The sequence below is a fragment of the Sinohyriopsis cumingii genome, chromosome 18 (genome assembly GCF_028554795.1).
Source record: "Sinohyriopsis cumingii isolate HCF-2022 chromosome 18, ASM2855479v2, whole genome shotgun sequence".
In the NCBI taxonomy this organism is placed as follows: Eukaryota; Metazoa; Mollusca; class Bivalvia; order Unionida; family Unionidae; genus Sinohyriopsis; species Sinohyriopsis cumingii.
Genome location: NC_142978.1, coordinates 83,558,286 through 83,584,385, shown reverse-complemented (window position 1 = coordinate 83,584,385; position 26,100 = coordinate 83,558,286). Strand labels below are relative to the sequence as shown.

Here is a 26,100-nt window from a genome sequence, read left to right as displayed (position 1 = left end):
GTTATCGTGGCCTTCGAACTGAGAAATTTGATTTCAAAATCTAGCAGAGGTGTTAAACAGGAATGGAAATAAGAGATATATTCTAAGACCAAAGGGAACAGAACTAATAGCTCATTACGAGCACATGCAGATAGGAGAAAAATCAGTAGACATAAAGGAACCATCACCTATATTTAGGAAAATTAAGAAAAAGATTGATGAATTACACATATCACATCTGCCATATGAGATCCCCATGACAGCAAGTGTAGAACACTTTGAAAAAATTCAAGATAAAGGTTATCAATGCTAGAATGGGGACCCAAAAAGGAAGCCAAATAAAGAACAGGGTGAGAAAACTGGAAATAGAAAAAGAAAAGATATAAGGAAATTAAACTAGTCTTTTTTCTACATGGTTTTTGTGTACAGATGTGATGTAAGGGATGCATTTCTTATAGGACGTGCTGAACAACTGCGAAATACAGAAATAGAATGGTAAAAAAGAAATGAGGAGATGACAAACTCACATAAGTGAGCTAGTGATCTATCCAAAACAGAATATAACAGAGCTGAAAAGATATTAACAGAAGGAATCAGATCAAAACAAGGATGCACCCCTGACAGGAAAACAACAAACTAACCAAGGAGGTGGTGACAGCTGTGGAAAAAGAGAGGAGAACAAGAAGAAACAAAATGAATGCAAGAAAAATGCTCACAAATTTGCTGAAACAGAAGAAAATAAAGTCACTATAAATGAAAGAATGAGAAAAGGATGAGAATGGAACTGATAACAAAAGATGGAAGAAAGAAGTAGATTCTGCATACAGAATTACTACAGGTTGAATTTTTATTTTTTTATTATAATACAGACTAGTGACAACATAAAAACCATATAAAACACAACAAACCCAAAACTAAAGAACCAGGGAAAAATCCATAAAAGCAACATAATCATACAAGGAGAGAGAGAGAGACAAGAGAAAGAGACAGCACTCATGCATGCACATTAAAACAACAATGAAGGACAACAATAAAATCTTTGGATGAAGCCCAACCAAAATTGACTACCAACATATAAATCATTACAATTACTTAAAACTGTTCCAACTGACCTCAGGGCAAAGGTCACAGTTTTTCTAAACTTGACCTGAGGGAAACAAGGAAAGGAAACCTGATCAAATGACAAGTGTCTGGATGGAGGAGTCTTGAACTTTAACCCAAGATCTCAGAACTTAGATAAGTGGGAATAAACAGAAGAACCGTAGACAAAATAACTTTTTTTTATACTCATGCAATAACGCCTTTGGGCATTTGGAATATTTTGAGGGGACATGTCTAAAGTTCTAACCAGTTATAATTTTTAAAGGTTAAATTTTCATAATACTACACCTACACTCTAACAGGGGCAATTTTTCACACGGCCCCGAGTGGCCGAGTGGTCTAAAGCGCTCTCCGTTACTGATCACTGCCATCTCACCTTTGTCTGCGTGGGTTCGAGTCTCGGATTTGGCTAATGTGGGTATGTGAGAAAGCTTGCCAGTAGCTTCTTGTGGGTCGGTGGTTCTTTCCGGGGTTTTCCCAGGTTCTTCCTCCACCATTAATACTGGCTGCCATGTATAGCCTATCGTGTGCTGAAAAATTGCATTAAACTATACAACAACAACAACAATTCTTCACAAAACGTATATTTAGGATCTGGGGAGGAGGAAGGTAAGCAACTGACATTAAAAATATTCCCTGTAGCAAAGTGGGGGCAACACTAAAGACCATTGCCCTCAGGCATCTCTGCAGGGGCACGACAAAAGAAAATTTTCCCCAGGTGCATCAAACCCTCACGCTGCCACTGCATTTGACTTCAGGTTGTTACAATGTTAAGATTTGTTTCAGTTTGATCCAAGGACTTCAAAATTTATATTGGAGAGGCTGACACCCAAATTATAGAACTTTTTTTACCTTAATTTTACCAGTTTGTTGTTAATTCTATGAAAAGTTGTTACATCTCCCATCAAAGTTTCTGGAGTTGTTGTCTTTTTTAGGTAGAGAAATACCTTATTGTCATTAAGCACTTTCACCACTCCAATTAACTAGTGGTTAGAGCATCGACCTCAAATGCGGGAGGTCGTGGGTTTGAACCCTTTCCAAGTCATACCATAGACTTTTGAAAAATGGTTCTAGCAGCTGCCTTGCTTGGTGCTCAGTTTTAAAAGGTTAGTGTTAGGACTGGTCAGCCTGGTGTCAGGATAATGTGACTGGGTGGGACATCGTGCTACATGTCTGCGGCATGAAGCCAGAGTGTTTGACATCCTCATAAATTGTCACACTGGTGACATCATAGCAGTATCACACACACAAACATACACACACACACACATATTAAAGCACTTTCACATAACTTCATTTTCAGGATTTCTTACTGAAATTGCTTTTCATTCCATCCATTTGGAATTGAACCACCAGTTATTTTCTTGAGTAGTATGACACACCATAGAGTATCACCAGCATGTAACAGCAACTTGATTTTCTGTAATTTACCTCCATTTTCTACCATTAATTTTTTTAAATACCAAGCTACAGTGGGCCTTATCATCTTGACTAAAGACTTTTTGTGCCTGCTTCATGTTGTTAAAGTACCAAGAAACATTGCTTCACTAAATGACTGATTTGTATTTACTAAACTGTGAATTTCCCAAATGAGTCAGATCTGCTAAAGGTTCCACATGCCATGTGGGCTAATGTCATTTGTAATTAGGATGTTTACATAGCTAACTTTTGTTGAAGATTATAAGTGGTAAACAGAGTGTTTACACTGGAAGAGTTCAGGGTCAGTCTTATTTACTGTTAGACTAGGTTTTTCGATTGGAATATTATTATGTTATAGGTCAAGTAAAAGTGTGTATAAATAGTGACTTGATAAAGAAACACATTCCTTTCTATGATCAGCCTCTGGAATCCATTTCTTATCAGATTTTACAGTTGTGTTTCAGATATAACTTGAGAGGAATTATTTATTTAAATTATTCTGTGGAATTACTAAGTGCTCATTGTCTTTGGATTCAAACATTGTTTTGGAATTATTGTGAAATGATTCAAAGACACTATGGATTGCATCATTATGGTACATCAGGACATTCAAGACATGGAATTCCATATTTTTTTGACTTATGAAAGGACATTTAGGATTCTTTGGGATTTAATTAAAAATACTGTTTGTGTATTTTTAATTTTCATTTTGTATTGTAGGGAAATAAATAACCTTACTTAAATTGTTGTTTTCACCTCCTTTATGTTACATAATTGAAGACCTAGAGTCATTCCAGTAGTCATAGATTTTATTAGAATGTCTTGAAGCACAAACTGTGCCCCAGTTTTGCATCCAGTTTTAAACGAAGTGTTGTGCTAGATATGGAATATTTGCAATACAATCTGCATCACTGTTGGGGCATATATCATGTTCTTTTCCACTTTGTTTACCACATTTGCCATTCTTAGGACAGGATAAAATAAATGATTTTTTTCCCACTCGGCTAGCGTGGGTATGTGGGAAAGCCTGCCAGTAGCTTCTCGTGGGTCGGTGTTTCTTTCCTGGGTTTTCCAGGGTTCTTCCTCCACCAGTTATACTGGCTGCCATGTATAGCCTATCTTGTGCTGAAAAATGGCGTTAAACCCTACGACAACAACAACAACAACAACAAAAATATATCCACAAACTATGTATATGTAGCATATGCATCCATACCTTAGGGCAATGCTGTCCAACCTTTTTGACACCATGGGCCACTGAAGAAAGGTTTTCTTGAAGCCGAGGGCCACAGCAGAAAACTGAAAAGCAACGACTATATAGCTGCTCGAGCTCTGGCAGACCATTTAAAATCAGCCTGCATGTCTCGGGTTGGACAGCACTACTGTAGGGTGTATCGCTTATATTAGATACATGACACTTTGTTCATGGATGTAAATACAGAGAAATGAATCGTGTTTGTTTGTATTCAGAGGGTTGAATATGTTATCAGACTGAAAACTGGATTCAAAGAAAATCACAAACGAGAGAGAGAGAGAGCAATATCAACCGATTGCTTAAGGAATCAGGTCACAATCATTAAATCCAGTTCATTACCCCCCATAAATGTAATCCTGGTGTATATTTAGAGTATTTTTTCCTCTCATTTTGTTGGTGATACAAGAGTTAGATTTATACATTCTTGGTATGATTTTAAAGGCATTTGTTTATTCTTTAGACATCGAGCTCATGGTGTGGTTGTCCGTGTGTATTTCAGCAACAATGCATGGTGAGTAATAAGGCATTAGTGATGATCCAGAAGTGAAATCTGTGATCCATTGCAAAGAAATTCCTGATTACCTATAGATAGAGCTTCACCATGTGTTCATCTTTTAAGGTATTTTGGATTAACATATGATTTATTTTGAGTTGGACACAGTGGAAAGTTTAGTACTCAAAAACAAATGTAGAGACTATATGGGAAAAATAATTGTGGCCCGAGTCCTGTCAGTGGTGTATATATCAAAAGTTTAAATTGGTATAAAAGGTTTATTATTAATGATAGACACATGAAATTTTCATGTTGTTTGTATCGATTGTAAAATAATTAAAATGTTAAAAATTTAATTAAAAAATTGATGAATTAAAAAAAATATTTCTCCAAAAATTTGCATTAGTAGTAACTGTTGGAGATGATGCTCGTTATTATTAGCAGCAATGTATCCCTACACCATGTACAAGTTCTGTCGAAGGACATTTTTCAAAGCTAGTCAGAGAAAATATCTTTAAATTCTGTGCCAGCAAATAATATTGTGTATACAGTAGACAGGAAATGTAACATTCTGTAGGTTATGTGGGCTATTGTCCTATGGGGAACCTGAGACAAACTTATGGAAATAGAAGCATGTCCACAGACTTGCACTAATGAGAAGTCTGACCATTCTATGCATCCCATTTATGCCACAGTAGTTTGTGTGTTAATGTCGATCACCGTAGTCGAGAACCTCATCCCTTCAACAATAGGCAGTGAGTGCTGCAAAGATTATGGGAATTGTTTCAAGCATGGAGACTTTCCAGACTGTATGATAAAGTTGAAATTGTGATATGGAACAGTACAGGTATCATATGCCCTGTACACCCAGCCACATTCATTTAGAATTGTAACTATACTGCCTGCATGGATGAAATGGAGGAGATTATTGATTAATTGATGACATGATTGTGTTGAGTAAGAAGGATAAAAGAAAGAAAGAGGGAGGTCTTTATTTTACTAGACAATGCTAGTATGACAGTTCTGTCTTAAATTCATTCACTCATTTGTTCAGTCATTTAGACAGTCAGTTCATTTGTTAAAAAAATTTTTAAGATTCATTATTTTGTTTTTTCAGTTTCTTTATGTCTTCATATTCTTAGAAAATTGTTCAACCTCTTCATAGGTCTTATCAGGTGGAAGTAACACAACTGCATATAACATGTGTTACATGTTTAGGCTCTAATAAACAGTAACAAAAGAAAGAGTGAAAACAACAAGCTTTGAAAAATGTAACAAATAATTTATTTCCCAGGAAAAACAATATAAAAATGAAGAAAAAATAGAACTTACGATTTTAAGAAATCAAATCCAAAAATAATCCAAGTATAATTCATGAATTAAATTTTAGAAGTCCTAATAATGAAATGTTCTAATGAATTCAGGTTCGAGTCCCGATGAAAATTCCAAAATGGAAGGCAATGACGTATACTGTAGCTAGTATTGTGCTTTTTGTCTACAGTTCTTTGTTGATTCATAAACAATATTCCGGTGTTTGAATTTCCAGATAAAATTTCAAGAAATGTATTTGTCCAAGAATTCTATATGATCACTCAAAAACATTTCCAAGAAAAAGAACTTATGTTTTAGAATCCAAATAATTTGAATAAAAATTAAATGTAACTCCAAACTGGTCACAAACAGACACTTTCCAGTGTAAAGGTCCAACTGACTGGTTTCTCTATAGACAAAGTTTATACAGTCAAGTAAGACGCAAAATAGATACCCGTATGAGGGTCATGTGATCATATTCCAGAACAGTTTAGAATCTGTTTACATGTCTGAAGTCATGTATTTTAGTACAGCCTCGATTTCACTATTATCATTCACACATTAGGAATGAATTAAAAAAAAGAAGTTGTTTACTTGATTCTCAAGCAAGGGCAGGAACTATGTCAGCAAAAGATACAAAGTATGGTGTTTGCGACTAAAAATTCAGGTCAAATTAATTTCTGGAAAGTATCAAATTCCTAGTAAACAAAATTACATTGCTCTGACATATAATGAAATTTAAAAAAAAAAAAGATTTTAAAACTTACAAACAATTAAATCAAATATTAATTAAATCAAATATACACAACACATACATTATCTTACCTATGGATTTCCCACAACATTTTTTCTTTTACTGTATCATGGACTATTAAGATCATCTGTTTTATCTGCATTGTCCCTTGGCAACTGCTAAACATATGCATATGAGTGGTTGCCCTTGGAGGTTGGCATTCCATTGCAGTAGTGAGACTTTCTATTGCTATGCTCACTTCTGTACCTCAGATGAGCCTGTCTCATATTTTCTATGTTGCCAGGATATGTTTCCTGTTTTCTGGATGCTTTTGATCCATTTGATGGCAAGTATAGTTTTCATCCATTTTCTCAGTGATCTCAGACTCCTTGTTGATGAAAGTATACCTCCCAAGTGTTTTACTGTTGTTTTCAGTGATGATTCCAGTCTCTAATTGAGTCGTTCAATTGTTGAGTGCACTCTTGCCTTATAGCTTCTTGAATAGGTAGCATCTTTTGGTAATGAAACACTAATTTACCTGTTCACAGCCTCACATTTCTGTGTGTTTGTGTTCAGTTGCAGTCTTTGTACGACATCATACGAGAGTTTCATTTTCAGGACTTCTGGCAGGATATTCTTATCATTTTCTGTCATGTCTACATGAGCCACATGACGAGGGTCCAGGTATTCTGATCATGTTCACCAACTTTTAGTACTTCCACCCCCACCTTTGAATAATGCCATTTCTTGCAGTCCCCAGAATAACAGTGCAGGGTGGCATCCAGTACTTGGGAGAGTTGACATTTAATATTTCTAACATCAGCTCCAGTGTCCATCATCATTTGTTTGAAGATCAAACTGCAGCAGCCTTTAATAACTTGACTGAGAATTTTCTGTTCCAACCTTTTTCCTTCTCTTGTTCTTATTCCAGGAAACAGGTTTTAACTAATATTTCAGAATTACTCCATTTGAAATGGGAACAACCCAAATAAATGGGGTCAGACTGTTGTTCTGCTTCCGATATTGGATGTAAAATTCTGTAAGCATCTTGAAAGCCAGCAGCAGCCATCGTGTCAAATGAGAATCTCTTGAAGTAGTAACTTTTTACCTATTTTTTTGCCATTTCATACTCTGAATGTGGTGCAGCTGGTGACATATTTGCTGTGCAGTCAACATTGTTGTTGTTGTTGAGTTTAATTATAGTGGCGTGCGCACAATTGTGCATGTGCCACTTTTTTCTGACTGCACCACAGCCTGCTAGTTGTTCCTGGGGAAGGGAATGGTGCCACGTCCCCTAGGCTTTTATTTTGGCCTCAATCTGTGGGTCCATAAAGGTCCCTTACAGTTGAATGGTTAGCTGTCATTAGTGGGAAGGAGAGCTCGGGAACTGTCCTGGTTGCTTCACATCGCTGGTTTCTTTTTGCATTTGCCTGGTGTTTCTTGTGTTCTTGTTTTTCTTTTTTTTTCTTCAAAATGTTCTATAAAGGGGAGGGTGTTCTATGCTGTTTATAGAGGTTGTTAGTAGAAATCATGTATGAAGAGAGATTTTCAAGGTTATTATGGTATTACTAGTCGAGGTGTTTAGGGTGTGCTTCCTACATTATGTTATTTATAAGTTTTTAAATATTGCATCTTTAAGTTATTTATTTATTAATGTTTTTAGAGATTGAAACGTTATTTATACTTTATTTAGCAAAAGACCGGAGTCCTAGCTGTTTACACGGTTCGTTAAGGACATCTAGGACCAGAGTCCTAGCTGATTACTTGATTTGTTAAGGATATCTAGGACATCCGATTTTGCAGTTTCCTTAGCTTTTGATAGGTGCTTCGTAAGTGAATTATTTATTAATATTTTTATAAAATTGAATTATATGTTATGGGTTTTTATGTGGGGGCTTCTAAATTTATTTAGCTAGTTACTGGGTCTTTTGGTTTTGTGGGGATAGTAATTATATTTTGTTCGTAAGTCCTGCTGAGTCTATGAATTTATTTATATTTTTCTATGATGATTGTTTATTTTTATTAGAGTCCATAAGTAACTCTGGGTATGTGTGTGGTGATCCAATCTCTTTTTGAATTTTGATAAATATTTTCCTAGCGGGTTGATATTTTGGGTATATATTGAATACGCGGTGTAGATTTTCAGTGGTGTGGCAGTTGAAGAAGTTAATGGTTGCTGGTTTGGGTCCTATAAACTGCTTGCTAGTTTAGTTTTTCCAGTTATTATCCTGTTTATGGTTTTCTGTTCTAAATAGGTACCCTTAGGTAGCTGTATGTTCCTATCTACGTTTTTTCGGGTTTCATGGTGCTTTTTACCTTTTGTTGGAGGAGTTCCAGAAATCTTGCCATTTTTGGTCTATATATGGCTTCCTTGACATTGCACATGAAAACATGCTTCAGTCCAGCACAGCTAGTTTTCTACTGTAGTCAGTGCAATGTATTGCTTTTCTGTAACAGTTTCACAGGTAATTCCAACAGCTTAAGATGAATTTTGACCAGGTTTCTTTTCATGTACAAAGCTAATGGCATTGTATCTTGCATCAAAAATGACTTACTTACTCAGGATCCTACACTCACAGACAACATTAACTTCTCTGACTAGTTTCAGCTTGTCTGCCATGTCTGTTTCATTGAGTTCCATAGCAGTTTTACCCACAACATTGAAGTCCTTTGCATAGATGTTCTGCTAGGTTATGTAATGTCAGTGGTGACAAGTATCTAGCCCTGGAGCTGCCCATTGGTGTATCTTGTAGTCAAGCTTGAAGCATCATATTTACAGCAGCAGGATTTGGTTCCATCATGCTGATTCACTTCTTTCTCAGGTCTAGTTTCACTTTGGATGATGGCCATAGAATTCTAGCAGACCTTGGTGTGCCATTAGAGTCTGGTGCCACAACTATCAAGAGACCCGTTTGTCAGTTTTGTCACTGTCATGAAAGAACATCTCTGCATCCATTCTTCTGGTCACTTGGATAGATGCAGTACTGGAACTTGGTAGAGTATTGTCAGTCAGAAATCAGATTCCCTTGTTATGTGGAATATTTCCAGGTTTAAAAAAAAAAAATTTCTTCTTGGTGTACTCTTTCATGGTTTCAGTTACAATAACTGCATGTAAAGCACAATAAGTGTCCTCTCTCCTCAAGAAAAGGCATGCTACCTGGGTATCAAAGAACTCCACCAATTCTACAATACAATTGAAAGCCTTGCACCTGAGAGCCTATCTCCTTCCTGGCTGAAAATGACATCACTACCTTAGTTACTACCCTAACATATTTATATACTACCAGATTTCAGGTATTACCCATTACTGACCTGCTCTGGTTTAATTATCTCACACCTGATAAGCAAAACCATTGATGGTTTTGATAAAAATATGTAAACTAGTTGCCAAGGAACACAATTTGTCAACTGCGGGGTTTACATTTTCATGAAAATTTATTTTCAGAATTTTATATATAAAAAAACATATCATATTTTGAAATTAAATTTTCTAGTAAAGTTTAACAGGCAAGTTAATTTCCATATTTATATTATGACAGAAATTTCCAGATTTATGTAAGGACACAAAAACTAACGAGTTTATTGTGCATTTTGACAGTCAGTCATTTTGAACTTCCTTGTGTTTCTGATACAATGGTGGTGTTAGATAATAGCCTCTAGCTATCGTATTCATGGATCAAATTCCTTGAAGCTTTGCATCAGTATGTCAAACACATTTATTTTATAATAGATACAAGTTTTTTTCTATTCAGGAGAGAATTTCAAAACCTGTCAGGAATCAGGTCACAATTATTACATTCGGTTCATTACCCACAAATGTAGTCCTAATCTATTTGCAGACCATTTTTTCCTCTCTCATTTTGTTGGTGATACAAGAGTTAGATTTAACCATTCTTGGTATTGATTTAAAGGTAATTGTTTATTCTTTAGAGTATGTGTTTATGGTGTGGTTGTCTGTGCTTATTTTAGGGACAATGCAACACTCACTTTTTTAAGTAGAAAGCCTGCAGGACTTCCTGCTTTTGAAAACTGGTTGTCCTTCTCACTGATAGAAGGTCCTTCTCATTTACCATTATACTTATTGAAAAAATGTGTAATCTATACAATAAAATAAAAACATGTACATGGTTTTATTTAATTACAGTTTACATTAAATTATTCAACACTGTCTGCCTTGGGTATATTATATATACCAATAAAATGAGCATAAACCTTAGAAGAAAAAATAATAAATTATTGAATTCACAAAATAGAATGGATCTAAAGTTAAATTGGTAGTTTAATAGTTTGCAATAAATAAATGGTATGAATATAAATTTAAATTGCTGGTTTAAAAGTTTAGTTTTATAAACAGAATGGTTCTACATGTAAATGTCTGGTTTAATAGTTTAATCTCTGGTTTAATTTAATAGTTTAAATCTGTGGTTTAATAGTTTAAATTCAGTAATAGAAAATTAAAGTAAATAATACATATCTTTGTTAACTTGAAAGATGAACGAAGGTATGTAATATCTGCTTCTTTGGAAGACGTATCGGAGAAGTTATCACTGATACCTGACAAAGACTGACTGAAGGAAATGACAAGGTCCATCCTGTTCTGACCTATCAGTATTTGCAATAGCCCTAATAATATTTTGACAGTATTTGTCAGTCAGGTAGATACTGCCTATTTCCAAACCTTTTGCATTGTCGAGCTCACATTATTTCACAGAGTATATAGGCAACAATGTTTAGCAACAAAATGAACATTTCTAAACATGACACACGTTTTTTTCAAAGGCTGCCTTATTCAGAAACGTAATGGACTTCTCGCCTGCAGAAGAGTCAGGGGCTGCCTTCTCAGCTTTTTTTCTCAAGCTATTCCTTTTGTGGCTTTCTAATAAGTCATGGGTTCTGACTGTATCAATTAAGAAGTTTTTGCAGCCAACTACAAATGTTACCATTGTATCATACGCAGAACAAATTGAATATGTCTTAATTTTCTCCTTGTTTTGATTTGGCCACAGAAATTCCTGCTTCCAGGTATCTAGGTACATCTCTCCCTCGATAACTCGCACACATCGGGGTCCAAAAACATCGACCGCACTATAAGTGAGGCGCGAGTTATCGAGGGACCTATAAAAAATGCCAAAAACCAATAAAGGGATCGACATAAAGGCAAAAGGGAGGGAGGTGGCAGGTTATAGTGTTGAATACTCAATTTATAATCATGCTGAGATTAACTGTGAATAAATATCCCTTCATAACGGTGTACTTTGTTTATTTTTTCCTCATAGAACAACAATAATTTCAGGATAAAACGCAGTATATTGAGGAGATCATTAAAAACAATATTCCACATGGTTTCCGTTCGCTTAACATGTGTACCACTGCACACATTGTGTACTACGTCACTAATTTGTGTGTTGAATTGGATACATTCTAGTTTTATTGTTTGATCCAAATTAGACGGGGTTTTTTAATACAAAAGATCGACGATCTTTTCGAGAAAGATTGTCGATTGAACGAACAAATAGATAGATTTGATTGTGGTAGAAGTAAAATGAAAAAAATCACAAGGGTTAATTATTACCAACATGAATTTAATGGGTCTACAAATTTAAAACAACGTAAATTTGAACACGATAATACTTACCGTTTGTGACACGCTTGACAAATATACTATGCTATCGGGCATTTCTGCGCACTTTCGGTTTTCGTCTCCAATATTGAAGCAAAACACATACTGAATTCGACCGATTGATGAAAATATTATATAGCAATGCTTGCCGTTTGAAAAGAGGCAGTCGTCACCAGAATATTCTGTTCAAAAGAATATTAATTTTGGACACGGGGGATACCACCCCCGTGTTTTCCTGACTCGAGATATGTCGGCCTATTCTGCGTACAGTTTTTGTCAGCAGTGCAGTCGAGTAATTAGGTCAGGTTTATAGCTATTTTTACAAAATTCAACGTAAAAATGCCCATAAAAGGCAAGAGATATTAAGCAAACTAAACCGATCTTATAAAAAAAAGTTAATAAAATTCAGTGTTTTATAAAAATAAACTATTATTTGGAAGAGAAACAACAATGGATAGGATGTAATGTGTTTACAACGTCTTATTTAAGGTTTTCCTCTTTTATATAATGTATTTATTTGTATGATTCTAAAAGATACATAGTAAATCGGATTTTCTGGGTTACCGGTTCAAGAAGGTCATGGAGTGCGTCTTCATGTTGACATTTAGAAATCACATTTTCATATGCATTTTGCGAGTCGAAATGCAGATATTTTTGTACACTTTATGAATATCACTTTCCTTAATTAAAGTACGATCGTTCTTTCTTGATACAAAATAGATTTTTGAACAAAAATAACACGTGATTCAGTGTTTAAAGAAATGACATATCGTTGTGCAGAATTACCCAATGTGCAGAATTAAATGACACGGTGGTAACTTCACATTTTGAAAAAACAGTTAATTTTTTTTGTGTTACGACTTGATTTCTCTACCGCCAAGAAAACTCCTGCAGATTTCTCAACTGTATGATCTTTACATAGTCAACATTTTGTGTCTCCAGCCACCATATAAAAATGTGAAACCATTTTCTTTTGTCAAATAAAATGAATTTTGATAACGGTAGTGACCACAAGAACTTATGCTCAGATTTGCATTCCTTTGAATTTTTTCTTTGGACCTCCCTTGCTTGATTTGATGCAGAAGACATATTCACAGTGATAAAACAACACAGGTCTCTTTTCGTTGATATTTTAATGTACCAAACACTTCCCCAAGTTGTTGATCAAAACAAAGCTGGCATATAATTAGGTTCTCACAGAAGTACTTGCGGGTTTCGATGTGACGATCGATTGACTCTTTTCATATTTTCATAGAACAGAATATGTTGCGATTATAGTGTTTACACTGAAATGGAATTAAAGGATTAGAATGTGACTTTCACATAGCCAGACATTTAATTAGTGTTTATTTCATTCTCTGTTGTCACCTGTTAGCATTTACCAGAAGTTTTCACTGATCGCTATTTCACCAGTCTGTTTGCTTACAGTGTATTGACAACTATTTATCATAAAAAATTTACATAATATATGATATCTTATTTAGAACTTGCAGATTTCACAATATGGATTCTATCTTTACAGGCATTAATCATCATTTTTGATGATAAAACAAGTGATATATCATGGTTTAATTTACCAGTTCTTATCGTAATTTTTTCACGTTCAGCATATTTTAAAGATATTTAAAATATATTTTCTTTGGGAAAAAAATCGAGAGCCACGCCAGACACTGCGTTATAAGCGGAATCATGTGTTATCCAAACGCGAGTTATGGAGGGAGTGGTGTATTTTCGTTATCTCTTGGGTTTTTCGTTCATACGTTGCACTTCGAGTTTCTCATCTTTTAGTTTTTTAGCTTTTCGTGTAGCAGAGAGACATTATTAAGAAATCTCCATATTTTTTAAACAGACACAGACACATAACAAAAAAGTCAGTCATGTAAATGCTTGATGCTCTTATATAATTAATGAAGTAAGTACCCAAACAACAGTGATAATTTGGTTTAAATGGTATAAGCATGATCTTTGTTTTACTTTCAGTTGTCACAATCTTTGACATGTTTATAATTAAAGGAAAGATTTATACAATACTATAATATGAGATAGATATATTTTTATCTTTTAATCTCCACAATTTAAAATAATTGGCCCAATGGACCATGCAGCTTAAGGAAGTGGTGGTCTTTCTGAAAATCAGGTGGCCTCAGGCCAATTGACCTGCATTAGTGTTGAACCCTGAATGCACAATGAATAATAAGGCATTTGTGATGATCTGGAAGTGAAAACTGATTGTTGCTTTGCATATAGTCCAGCCTGTCAAAGAAATTCCAGATAATCTATGACAAGAACTTAATCTTTGAAGGTATTTTAGATTAACATATGATTAATTATGACTTGGACACAGTGGATTGTTTGGTACTGAGAAATAAATTTAATACAAGTTTATTTTAATACAAAGCAAGCTGATCTCAGAAGCCATCTTTGGATTCTTTTAAGTGTACCAATATTTTTTTTTGTCTCCAACTATACAAAGTTGGCTTGCATATTGGTATTCACAAAAATCTTGAAAATAATTTAAACAATGAAACATTTTTTAAGTGACACAATCTAGTGCTTCATGCATGGACATCGATGACCCAGCATCTCCTAGGAGATTTGGAGGAGAAAATTATTCCATGAATTTGTGAAGGTCAGAAGAGAAGAAGATGATTTCGTTGAGAGTATGATCATTAACATGAATGAAACTCCAGCGTACTTTGATCTCATGGACGGTTGATAAGAAGGAGATTAAAAGTGAGAGAATTCACAAGACTGGTGTAGATAAAAAATCTAATTTTAGTCATGTAGTTTCCACAGCAGGAGGTGTGTTAGCATCCAATGATAAATTTTTATGGTGTAAGGGAGCTAAAAAAATATGCACCTAAACGATGGATTCTACATGTGTAGGAGAAGGTTTGAATTGATGAAGTGATGCCATGATACAAGAGTTTTATTTCAAGTACACAATTTAATTTTAAAACAAAATAAAATCTAATTTTGAGTGTAATTTCTGACAGTGAAAGTTTTGACAGATTTAGAAGGTACCCCACAAGTTATGACTCGAGGAAAAAACGATGTGTCCCAGAACATAAGAGTACACAAAAAATTACTTTAATGATTAAGTTTTCGTATCCAAAGAAATATGGTGTCACATAATATATGTAAATGTGGTAGTTCCAGTATAATCTGCATAACCATGTGAGCATACATCATTTTTTTGCCTCTAAGCTAACTTCCAGTTCAGCACAATTTGTTTTCACACAAAGCCACAGTGATGCACTTATAATCAGTAATTGTTTCAATGGTGATTCTGATAGCTTTGAGGATACTTGTCATAGTTTCTCTACACTAACTATACAGAGTTTAAAATGCATCAAATGCACTGCTGAAAGGGGAAGGATCTGTGCTGCCATGATCTTTAATCATGTGATGCATAAGTTTAAAGTTCTTATTTTATTCAGTTGTAATCTTTGCTTCTTTCCTTTTTCAGTCCTTTGCATGCCATCTGAATTGGAGAAGGAACATTAGTGGCCTTAAGGAAGAATCTGGCTCCTGCAATTCCCATAGATGTCTCTTGAAGCCCTGTCTAGAATCCCAAGTTGACTACAGCAGCATTACAGCCAGGTTTGCAAAATTGAACCTCTTTGTACAGCTTGTGTATAGGCGAGATGAGCCCACAGTTCACGCATTTTAAGATCATCTACCAGTCCAAGCCCAACTTAACTTCTTTGTGTATGTATGTCTCCATCTAGTGGACACTCTGTAGCTGCCTTGTGATTTGATTTTATCATCTGGTTTACCACTTTTGCATTATTCAATAGTTGCATTTCCTGTGAAATGAAAAAAGAAGATATTTAAAAGTCAGGAAGTAGTAGACAAACAGTTACATCCAGGTGTTAAGCTGTGGAACGCTGTGTCAGGATGATTTGGATCAGGATTCTGTTGTCATATTGCTGTCTGGATGTGGATGTCATTTTGAAATGCTTCTGATGTAGTGGTGGGATGAGATCATGAACACTGTATGATTTGTTTCAGGCTTTTTTCTTTTGGGAATTTTTTTGCCTTTGTTACATGCATTAAGTACATAGCCCTTCTTGAAGCATATAGGTTTTTAATTTCTTTTTATACCATGACCCCATTTTTAATGGCTTGTGACAAGTTCACATGTGTTAAGCACAATTTTGTGATTAATTTAGAAACTCTTGACCTGTCTGAATTCAGTCATCAATGATATAAGTTAATGAGATCAGTAATCAGCAATCATGATGATTCCTTTGTAGCTGGAGGGGGAGCAGGATTCCAGTTTATGTCACACTGGTTTTATATATATATATATATATATATATATATATATATATATATATATATATATATATATATATATATATACACAGCTTTAATTCAGTGCATTTCCATTTTTTGTGTTTCAATGCTAGTGTGGGTGACTTAGTTTCTTCTTGTACAGCTATTGTCAAGTTAGGTTTTCAAAGATTTCAGAATGTGCATGTAAATTTGTTATTTTCATTACAAAATGTAATGAAAAATTTAACATGCTTCCATTCTCTACTTTTTTTCATAAGACTTTGTAACTGGGCTTATTTTCATGTTTCAGATTGTGTCAAATATATGTTTTATTGGCGATAATAATCATTAATTTTTTTCTTCTTCTGATGCAGTTTGAAACAATTGAAACAATTTTTTTTTTCAACATTGGGCAAGTAGAAATTTTGTTCTGGAACTCCATAGTTTATGTACTGACTTTATTGAAAATGTACCAAATTATTTCTCATTGATAATGTATTGTTATGGTATGGTGTATTTGTAACTGGATGCATTTCATGCCTTAGAATGTTGACAGATCAGGACAAAATGCTAGGCTTTTAATATTATTATGGACAGAGTATTGGTGGACAAGGATAATATTGCTTATGGATACTATTTGCTTCTATGGTTGTGCAAATTAGTTTCTTATGCAGAGACAAAAATTCAGGAAAAGTCAACTATACAGCCTGCAATGTTATGCATTTTTTGCTTATTCTATATGATTCTTCAAATTTTTTACTGTCTTTCTCATTTCACTGACAATTCTGATCCAGATAATCCTGACAGAGAGGTACTTAGATTAACACATGATTTTCTGAACATTCAGCTTCGGATGTTCACCTTATCCGACAAGCTGGTGACCACTTCAGTTGTCTAGTGGTTAGAGCATCTGCCTCCGATGCGGGAGGTTGCCGGTTCGAACCCTGGCCAAGTCATTCCAAAGACTTATAAAAATGGTACTAACAGCTGCCTCACTAAGCACTCAGCTTTGAGAGGTTAGTGTTAGGACAGGTCAGTCTGGTGTCAGGATAATGTGTCCGGATGGGACATGATGCTACATGTCTGCAGAATGATGCCCAAGTGCTAGACATCACTATAAACTGCCAAACTGCAGATATTGTAGTGATATGATGCAAAATTGTTAAAGCTGTGTTAAAAATCCAAAACACACACACACACACAAACACGTTATCCTACAAGATGGCCATGTTTTGAAAGTTACACATCAACTCCAGTTGTCAAAACAAGTAATAATCAGATGCATTTACAGATTTACTTGTTAAATCAATAACAATTTCCTAATAATGTATCAAATATTATGGATTCTGATGATGATTCTAACACTATTGATTTAGTGTTTTTAGGCAAATATTATGGATCGACCCTAATGATGATTCCAACACTATTGATTTAGTGTTTTTAGGCAAATATTATGGATCGACCCTAATGATGATTCCAACACTATTGATTTAGTGTTTTTAGGCAAATATTATGGATCCTAATGATGATTCCAACACTATTGATTTAGTGTTTTTAGGCAAATATTATGGATCCTAATGATGATTCTAACACTATTAAATTATGTGGTTTGAGGTCCAAAGATTGTATCAAAAGTTGTAATTTTGAAAGGATCTATGAGGGAACATTTTGAATACTTTGAAATGAATATAGGCAGTCTGAAGTTACACATGGTTGTTAAAATTGTTGGTCTTTTAGGAATTGGATGGTTTTGCATACTGTCAGAATTACTCCTAAATTATTAGCCTTACATGTATAAGAATTGACCTGTATGATTATTGACCAAAAGCAACCACACACACGAGGCTGAATTTTCAGTGATTTCTTGGTAATTCTCTGGCAGCATTCAACTGTGGACACTTGCTCATGAATTGTAAACTGTTGAGATCTCTACCCTGTGTCCATATATAACCTTGTTAGACAGTTTTAAGAAACCCAATAAATTAAAATATCCTACAAAAATTGGCCCCATGATATGCCCCTACATCCTATATTATATAAATTAACAAGGTGGGAGAAGATAGGTTAGCAAAGGAAAGATGTTTTGCAGAATACTATAGTAGTGGTAGTATTATGACAGGCATTATTGGATGTTGGCATCTGATACCGGCAAAAAGTAATTACAAATAGACCGGTTTACAAATAAATAAACAGATTACTACATACTTTAAATTTAGATTGATCACTATCATTGCCGTATTATATTCTCAGCAAGAAAATGTAAAGATGATAATGTCATTGATGATGACTACAAAGAAAAACTATTTGCAACATATTTTTGAGATGTTAAATGCTTCTGTATTTTCAGAAACAATGACAGACAAAGATAGAACAGATTACTTTCCCAAAATGTCTTGGATTATTATGGGAATACTGGATAAAATTGGTGTCAATGAGAGAATCAGAAAGAAAAGAAGGGAAGAATGGATGAAATGTGAGCAATTACTGACATTTTGGAGTAAGAAGTGTAAAGGTTTCATATTTGGGAGTCAGATGGAAGGTGCAACAACACCAGGCCTTAATTCAGACATTGATTTGGTTTCCCTAACCAATAGTGACATAGCTGTACAATACACCAATAATACAGTGCCTGGGAAAAATAATTACCTAATGGTTGCTGATGAGGACAAATTCCCTGGGTACTATAAGCTTTTGTATAGACCTGAGCTGTGTTTTAGTTATAGTGTGGACCCTATTGATATCTTTGTCGACCATGAAAGACAAAAAGTCTTCAAACCATCAGCATTTGTTTATCCACTAGGCACAATTCATGGACCAGCAGCAACTAATGACACTGACTGGAACGTTCCCATGGATTGTATAATTGGTATGAGAATACAAGACTGGGCACAACATGCTAATTCTTGGGTGCAGCGCCAGAGATGGAGAAACTGGATAACATCTGAAGATTTTGAGAATTTTGCACGGAATGAGGCATTTCTGGTTCCTGTTGGAAACCCCATTAGTTCTGATCGACCCTTTGAGTGGAGAATATCTTTCACTACAATTGAGAGAGAGTTGATGTGGAAGCTTAACAACACACAGATTGGTAGTTATGTTCTAATGAAAATGATTATCAAGAATTTTATCACACCTGCTATTGGAGAATGTATTACCAGTTATCAATGCAAAACTGCACTATTCTGGCTGATAGAAAACATGGACAAAGGATTCTGGAAACCCCAAAATTTGCTTATCTGTGTCGATGCATTTTTGAAAACAGTTCTTTTGTGGGTTAACGGCAATTTCTGCCCAAACTATTTCATTCCACAGGAAAATATGTTTCTTGGAAAACTATCAGTACATAAAAGTCGTTGTTTATACTATATTTTGAGCAATTTAATTGACATGAACTTTAGATATTTGACTTCGATACCATTTGATGGTATTGGACAGGCACTGTCCAAGGCGTGTAGCAGAATTTATAGTTTGCATTTGATTGGTGGAGAAAATCAGCTAGACGAGACACACAACTCAGATGTACTTTGTGTTAAGCGTCCCATACTTTGGTCTAAACGTCTGGCTTTAAATGTTTTCATAAGCCTTCTAAAAGAGTCCTGCTATGATCTTCTAATTGTTTTGATACAAGAACACCAGTCCTGTAGAGAGGTATTACAAGATGATTTATTGGTATGGATTAAATTACTCTGCAGCCATTTTGGTTGCCAACTTGCTTCTTCTTGCTTTTCAAGACAGGATTTCTGTAGACAAGAAATTGAGAGGGCACACAGGTATCTTCAGTATGGAGCAAGCTCTGATGTGACATCTGGGAGACTCAAACTGGCAGGATTTTATCTTAAGTTAGGATGTACAAATCAAGCTGAGGAGGTTCTGACTGCTGTGGAGCGTGACTTCAAGCACTATGTATGTGAATTGGCAATAGTTGATATAGTAGATATGGATGATGTAACTATTCAGGAGATTGTGTCAGGGGATCTGACAACTTTACAGACTTACAGAAATTGTTTAGCTCTCTCTGTACTTTATCTTCCATCAGAAATCCACTGCATACCGCCTCCCCTGAGTAATGAGTTGTTCTGGTCAGTATGTGAATTGGTAGTGGTAGACGCCCGGCCTTACATGTATTTTCTTCAATACCAGACCTACTTAGCCCTGGGTAAATCAAAGGAGCGAATTGTGGCTCTTGAGAACTTGGCTTCGGCATCAAGTCAGGAGAGAATTAGACATCATGAGATGTGTTTCAATTTACTTGCATATTGTCTCAGACAGGAGGGGTATGTGGTATTAAGTCTTGAATGTCTCTCCCGATCCCTAAGAATAAGGCCTGAATACAATGGCGCGATGTGGCAAATTTGTGACATTTTTGCAGCATTGGCCTAAATAGTTGCATATGCTAATAATAAATGGACTGGTATCAGGAATTTAAACAAAATATTAGTGAATACAATTAGTAATACATTTTTGTCACATTTTGCATGAGAATATGCACATTAAGAGTCATAAGCACCCAACTCCACAACTGTGTATATAAGGTGGAAGTTAATTTCTAACATCATTTGTATTTGTTATAATAACAAAAAGTGAAGAATAAATAAGGTTTTGGAATCAGTAATACAACTCTGTATCCATGGTAAATACTGTTTTGTCACTTTTAAATGCGATTTTTTTTAAAGTTCTAAAAATAATTATATTCTTATCTTGAAAGCATAAAAATGGCAGCAGTGTTTTGGAAGGATCTTAGGATTGCAACCTACTTTGTATTTTAAGAAATCATTCTGTTTTGGAAAATAAAATATGGTGTTGGAATATGTCTGTTTCTTAAGGACCCGTATACCATATATATACTCACATATAAATGTATGTTTTTCTACAGAAAATTTGATTTATGTAGAGCAGGGGTTGACTTGTACGTATGACATACGAAAAATTGGATAAATCTAGCGGTAATGTTGGAAACTATAAATGTTTGCACAAGATACTGTCAATTCAAATGTTAATTATGTTTTCATTGGCACCATTTCCATTCAGAGATGAATGTATGTTATGCACTGTTTGTCCGTTTCTTCATGGTATCCATTGCACAATACCTGTATCTACAGTCATTTGAATTTTAATAATCTGAAAACATTACAGGTAAATTAAATACTACTTACTAAAAAGTGGAATGTTTGTCAGTGTTGTTTTTACTGTGGGGGTTTACTAGAAAGTATATTGCTTCTATTTTTGTGCAAGTCCTAACAGCCGATATGTATTTGTTTTGCTGTATAAACACAGTTTAGTGCAATAAAGTGTTTGATTTAATTTGTATTTTCCTTTTCCATAAGTTACATTTAATTTCAAGGTGATAAGTTTTCTGCCATTGCACATGGCTTGATTAATAGGTCTGTGGCAGCACTCACTTTGTTTTCAAGTTGACAATCATTTTGATCAAGCTGTAAATTCAGTACATGTACTTGTTCAGTGGGGGCCCCTAGTGGCCGAGTGGTCTAATGTGTTCTCCGTTACAGATCACTGCCATCTCACCTCTGTCTGCGTGGGTTCAAGTCTAGGATTCGGCCATTGTGGGTATGTGAGAAAGCTTACCAGTAGCTTCTCGTGGGTCAGTGGTTCTTCCCGGGGTTTTCCCAGGTTCTTCCTCCACTATTAATACTGGCCACCATGCATAGCCTATCGTGTGCTGAAAAATGGCATTAAACCCTGCAACAAAAACAACAACAACATGTTCAGTGCCAAGTAGAGTTCTACAACTTCCTGTGCATGTTTGACCGTAATTTCATGGCTTTTGAAGGCAGCACTCTTTGTTTTCCCATGTAACAACCCTTTGATTGAACCACAAGTTTGGTACTTGCGCAGTGCCAAGTAACATCGGGTGGTTATTTTAAGTCCCCCGTAATCTTCTGTGCAGTTGACACTTGTTCAGTTGCAACCTTTAACAGATTTCACAAGTCTGCACGGTGAAAGTTTTACTTACTGAGTCCAAGATCAGTCTCTACATAAGGACATGGATATGACATTGGAGACAGAGTCAGACAGTAGTTACATTGACTAGAAAATGATTTATTATGACTAGATGACAAGATGATTTCAGAACTTTATCAGACAATGAGGATGAATTCATGGACTTTCTACCAGATGACATTATATAGTGACATTTATAGGAAACTATTTATTTGTAGGATGAATGGAATTAACATATGGGATATTCAAATTGGAACCTTCCAAACTATTATTTCTTCATCAAATACAATACCTGATATTAATACCTTAGGAGAACTATTACTGCCTTGCAAATCCAGCCCACCCAGGCCAAAACTTTTTAACTAAAGGATAACAAGTTATCACCCCACCTAGACCTAGGTGGCAGTTGGATAGAGTGATCTTCCCATAATACACGGATTTATGCCAAATCCTGTAAATTCTTCAGTTACTGTTCTGCTTACAGCAAGTAGTGTGCTCTCTACAGACTGAGAGGCCTTGAAAACCACATACAAGCATTTTGGAAGTTTTCTACTTACAGCAAGATGGAGGAGTGTTCTTTTCAAAGGACAAAGTTTCTTGCTTTTCATTGTCCTCTCTTTGCCATCCTCCTACACTTAAGTGCCCTTGATATGTACCTGCATTAGTCACAATGGCAGTATTTAATAGGTACAGGTCTGTGTGATATAGAAAACTCATGATATTGCTGTATATTTTCCTTTATGGTCAGATATATAGCGGTAAGTTTGTATATTAATCTAGTCTTGGCATCCACCTTGTAATTATATATGTGACATTCTACTGATTTTACCTGTATAGGCCATCATTTGGTCTTTCCTACAGCTAACATTGTATTACAATCATAGCATCCAATTTGTATCAGTATTAATGCTTTAGTGCATATTTATGTGAACATAAACTCATTTATAATACTTGATAGTTTCCGCCGCAGTTAGATACATACAGGTAAGTTTTCTATGCATTGTTTAGTCATCATCCATTTCGTAGTTAATATAAGCGATGCTTCAGTGATTTTACTTGTATAGGCAGACAATTGGCCTTTCCTACAGATAATTTGATATTTTAACATCCAGTTCGAAAGTATTGGTAATGATGCTTCAATACTCGATCTTGTTTGGCCACTTCACCCTTTTTCATTGCGTGTAGCTCTGCATGTGCATAAAGTAGGACATGTGCACTACACCAGTACAATAACTGATGCTTATTCTTGCAGACACCTTCCCTCAAACTTTAGTCAGTGGCTCTATAAGTCCCACACACCTGTTTTCTGTTTGGATACACAGCAGTAGACCAAAATGTCACAGTTTTGGGGATGACCAAGCAATCCTCAGAACTCGTGTAAGTCTTAATGATGTACAACAGTTGGTTTGCAACATCATGGATGGGCTTTTTGTTGGATCTAGTATCCAATGTGATCTTTCAACAGGCGGAATACAGATTTTATTCTCCCACCCTACATGATATGTGTGGGAGTCTGTTTCTGGAATGATCCTTATGTTGAACATAGTGGCCCATCATTCTCTTGCCATTGCCGTAACAACAGCTGTGAACTTACAACTGGTTGAATGAGATACAGTGCTCTCTTCCTCCACCTTTCTTGAAGACCACTATGAGGCCAAGCTTTGCTCACAACCTTTATTTTATCATCTTAATTTCTCCTTTGAATACCATCCCTGATCACATTAAAATTAGGAATATAAGTGCTACCACCTCCCAAATCTAATCCTCCCAAAGATAAAAATTAATCTTTTTCTGTCTATATTACATAGACAAAAGGCAATAATTTATTGCCTTTTACCACCCCTTGCCACTGACAAGTGGTGCTAGTTTAAAGCTTTCCCTATGAAAAATTGCCTCCCAAAATCCATTGGCAATTTGTGCTACATTTTATAGCATCCATTGATGATTTTATTTTTTGGATGTATTAATGATTATTTTTTAAATGTTGACCATAATTATGTGACATTTTTCACCTACATGGACTTATTTTCTTTGTTTTCTAGCCACATGCTTCAACACTGCTACATTGTAATATAAACGTTTTGAAGTTCACGTTCGCACATACTATCTGGTATAGTCGGTGTCTCTGCCATTATTAGCACAGTTAACTGTTTCTTTTTTTCTTTTCTTGCACTGTTCAGAATTACCTATGATGAAGTGTGCTAAAACAGATGAATTCAAAGCAGGTGAGAATTATCATCACTTGTGACTTGCCAGTACAAAGTGTACATCATTGGCTACTTGCAGCATGTGTGCAAGTTCGTTGGAGAATACATGGTCAACAGTTCTCAGGAAAACTGCAAGAATTGGAGTGACGTATCAAATTTAAAGGACCGATAGTAATAATGATTTGAGTATTCACCTTGTACCGAGTCTTTGGCCAGCATGGTGGATGACTCCATTGGGGTCCGTCTCCCAAATGATAATACGATGAATGTTACCTGATACTGCTCTTACATCTGGGGAAAGGGAGGAAGCTGTAACTTATCCATCACTGTTTACATCATCGCTGAAGTTGCAGGTGTATCACATGGTACAGCAAACAACGTGAGAGTTGATTAGTTCTTGTCATTTTTTTCCTCGTCCTTCTGTCTTCTGTGCTAGTCACACCTCAGTTTAAATGCTGTCTCAGCTGCCGACCGTACTGTCCAGCCTTCCAGCTCTTGATCCATACTATGTAGTCGACTCTCAGTTTTGATGCCGTTTTGGCTGCTAACTGTTCCATACAGCCGCCCTCTCCTTGTTGTTCAGTGACCATATGGCTTTTGTCATATATTGTATTTTGACTCATCTGGTTGAGCCATGGAACGTTAATATTGCCGGGGATCTTAGTGATAGATCTATCTGCTTAACATTACTTGACTCTGGCAGTACAGCAATCTACATTGCCATCCATAAACCAGACACATGTACCGGTTGTTTCTTATTTTAACAAACCGTTCTTACTAGTTCCACAATTACATCATGCAGATACGGTTAGCCATTTACTCGTGGCTTATTGTTTTGGATGGTACCATTAGTCTTAGAGATGACAAATGGCTATGCATCATCAATGCCTTCCGGAATATATAATATGGATATCAATCTTGATCCTGACCACAACAACCCTCAGACTGAATGTGGGGTTGAACCTCCTGATGGTTCATGCTCAGATCCCACCATGGAGAGGACTGGGTATAGCTTTAAGGCAGCAATATATGAATTTATAGGGTGTTGTCGAATACAGAATGTCTGCCACCAGCACCGCTTTTACACTGGCATACAAGGTCAAGGCCTTGGTTGATAATTTGCAATGAGGAAGTCAGACATTTCTTCTGTCTTTCCCCACAGTCGGAAAGAATAAAGGAAATTGCTGAGTCTTTCTGCCAAGAGCAGTGACCCAGGACATTTCTACTTTTTCTGAGAGTTGGTTACCAGAGTCCTTTGCAATCTCTTTCCCATTTTGACACTTCACATATCTCCCAACATTGAACAAGAACTATGCTGCAGTCAGCCTGACTTCACCTGGTTACTATACCATGGATAAAGGCATTCTGCATACCACTTTATAACTCATTCACAATATAATGGCCACGTTTCTGTTGTTAGACTTAATGTCTCTGGCGATTTTCAGCCCTTGCAGACAAGGCTGGCAATGCACACGCCTGGGAGTCAATGGCTAGAATATCAGAGGTAATTTACAGGGCAGCCCACCATGCAATAGCAAATGCTTTCACAGCTTCTGCTAACCTTCATCGTGTGTGACAGGTTGCATGTTATGCTTAACCTCGCTAAAGCCACAGAAAACCTTGACTCGAAGAACCTCTCCCTTCAAATCATCTATATTGTTCAGTGGCAAGATGGTGGAGGTGTGGAGATAGGTAACCCAAAAAATGCCTCTCCATCTGTCTGTGCTGCAACCATCACAATAT

General features: G+C 35.7%; 1 protein-coding gene across 4 annotated transcripts in view; it reads left to right on the top strand.

The window, feature by feature from the left end:
• Positions 1-21,493, top strand: part of LOC149777182 (uncharacterized) — a 32,962-nt gene extending 11,469 nt beyond the window's left edge. For 2 of the 4 annotated variants that reach the window (XM_089941879.1, XM_089941882.1), the window contains exons 2-3: positions 15,381-15,514; positions 18,540-21,493. In XM_089941879.1, the coding sequence (XP_089798005.1) occupies positions 18,545-20,572 (2,028 nt within the window). In that variant the 5' untranslated portion in view covers positions 15,381-15,514; positions 18,540-18,544 and the 3' untranslated portion in view covers positions 20,573-21,493. Of the gene's footprint in view, positions 1-11,691; positions 12,212-15,380; positions 15,623-18,539 lie in introns of those variants that run through there. The other 2 variants (XM_089941880.1, XM_089941883.1) reach the window with 2 other exon arrangements.
• Positions 21,494-26,100: the final 4,607 nt, after the last annotated feature.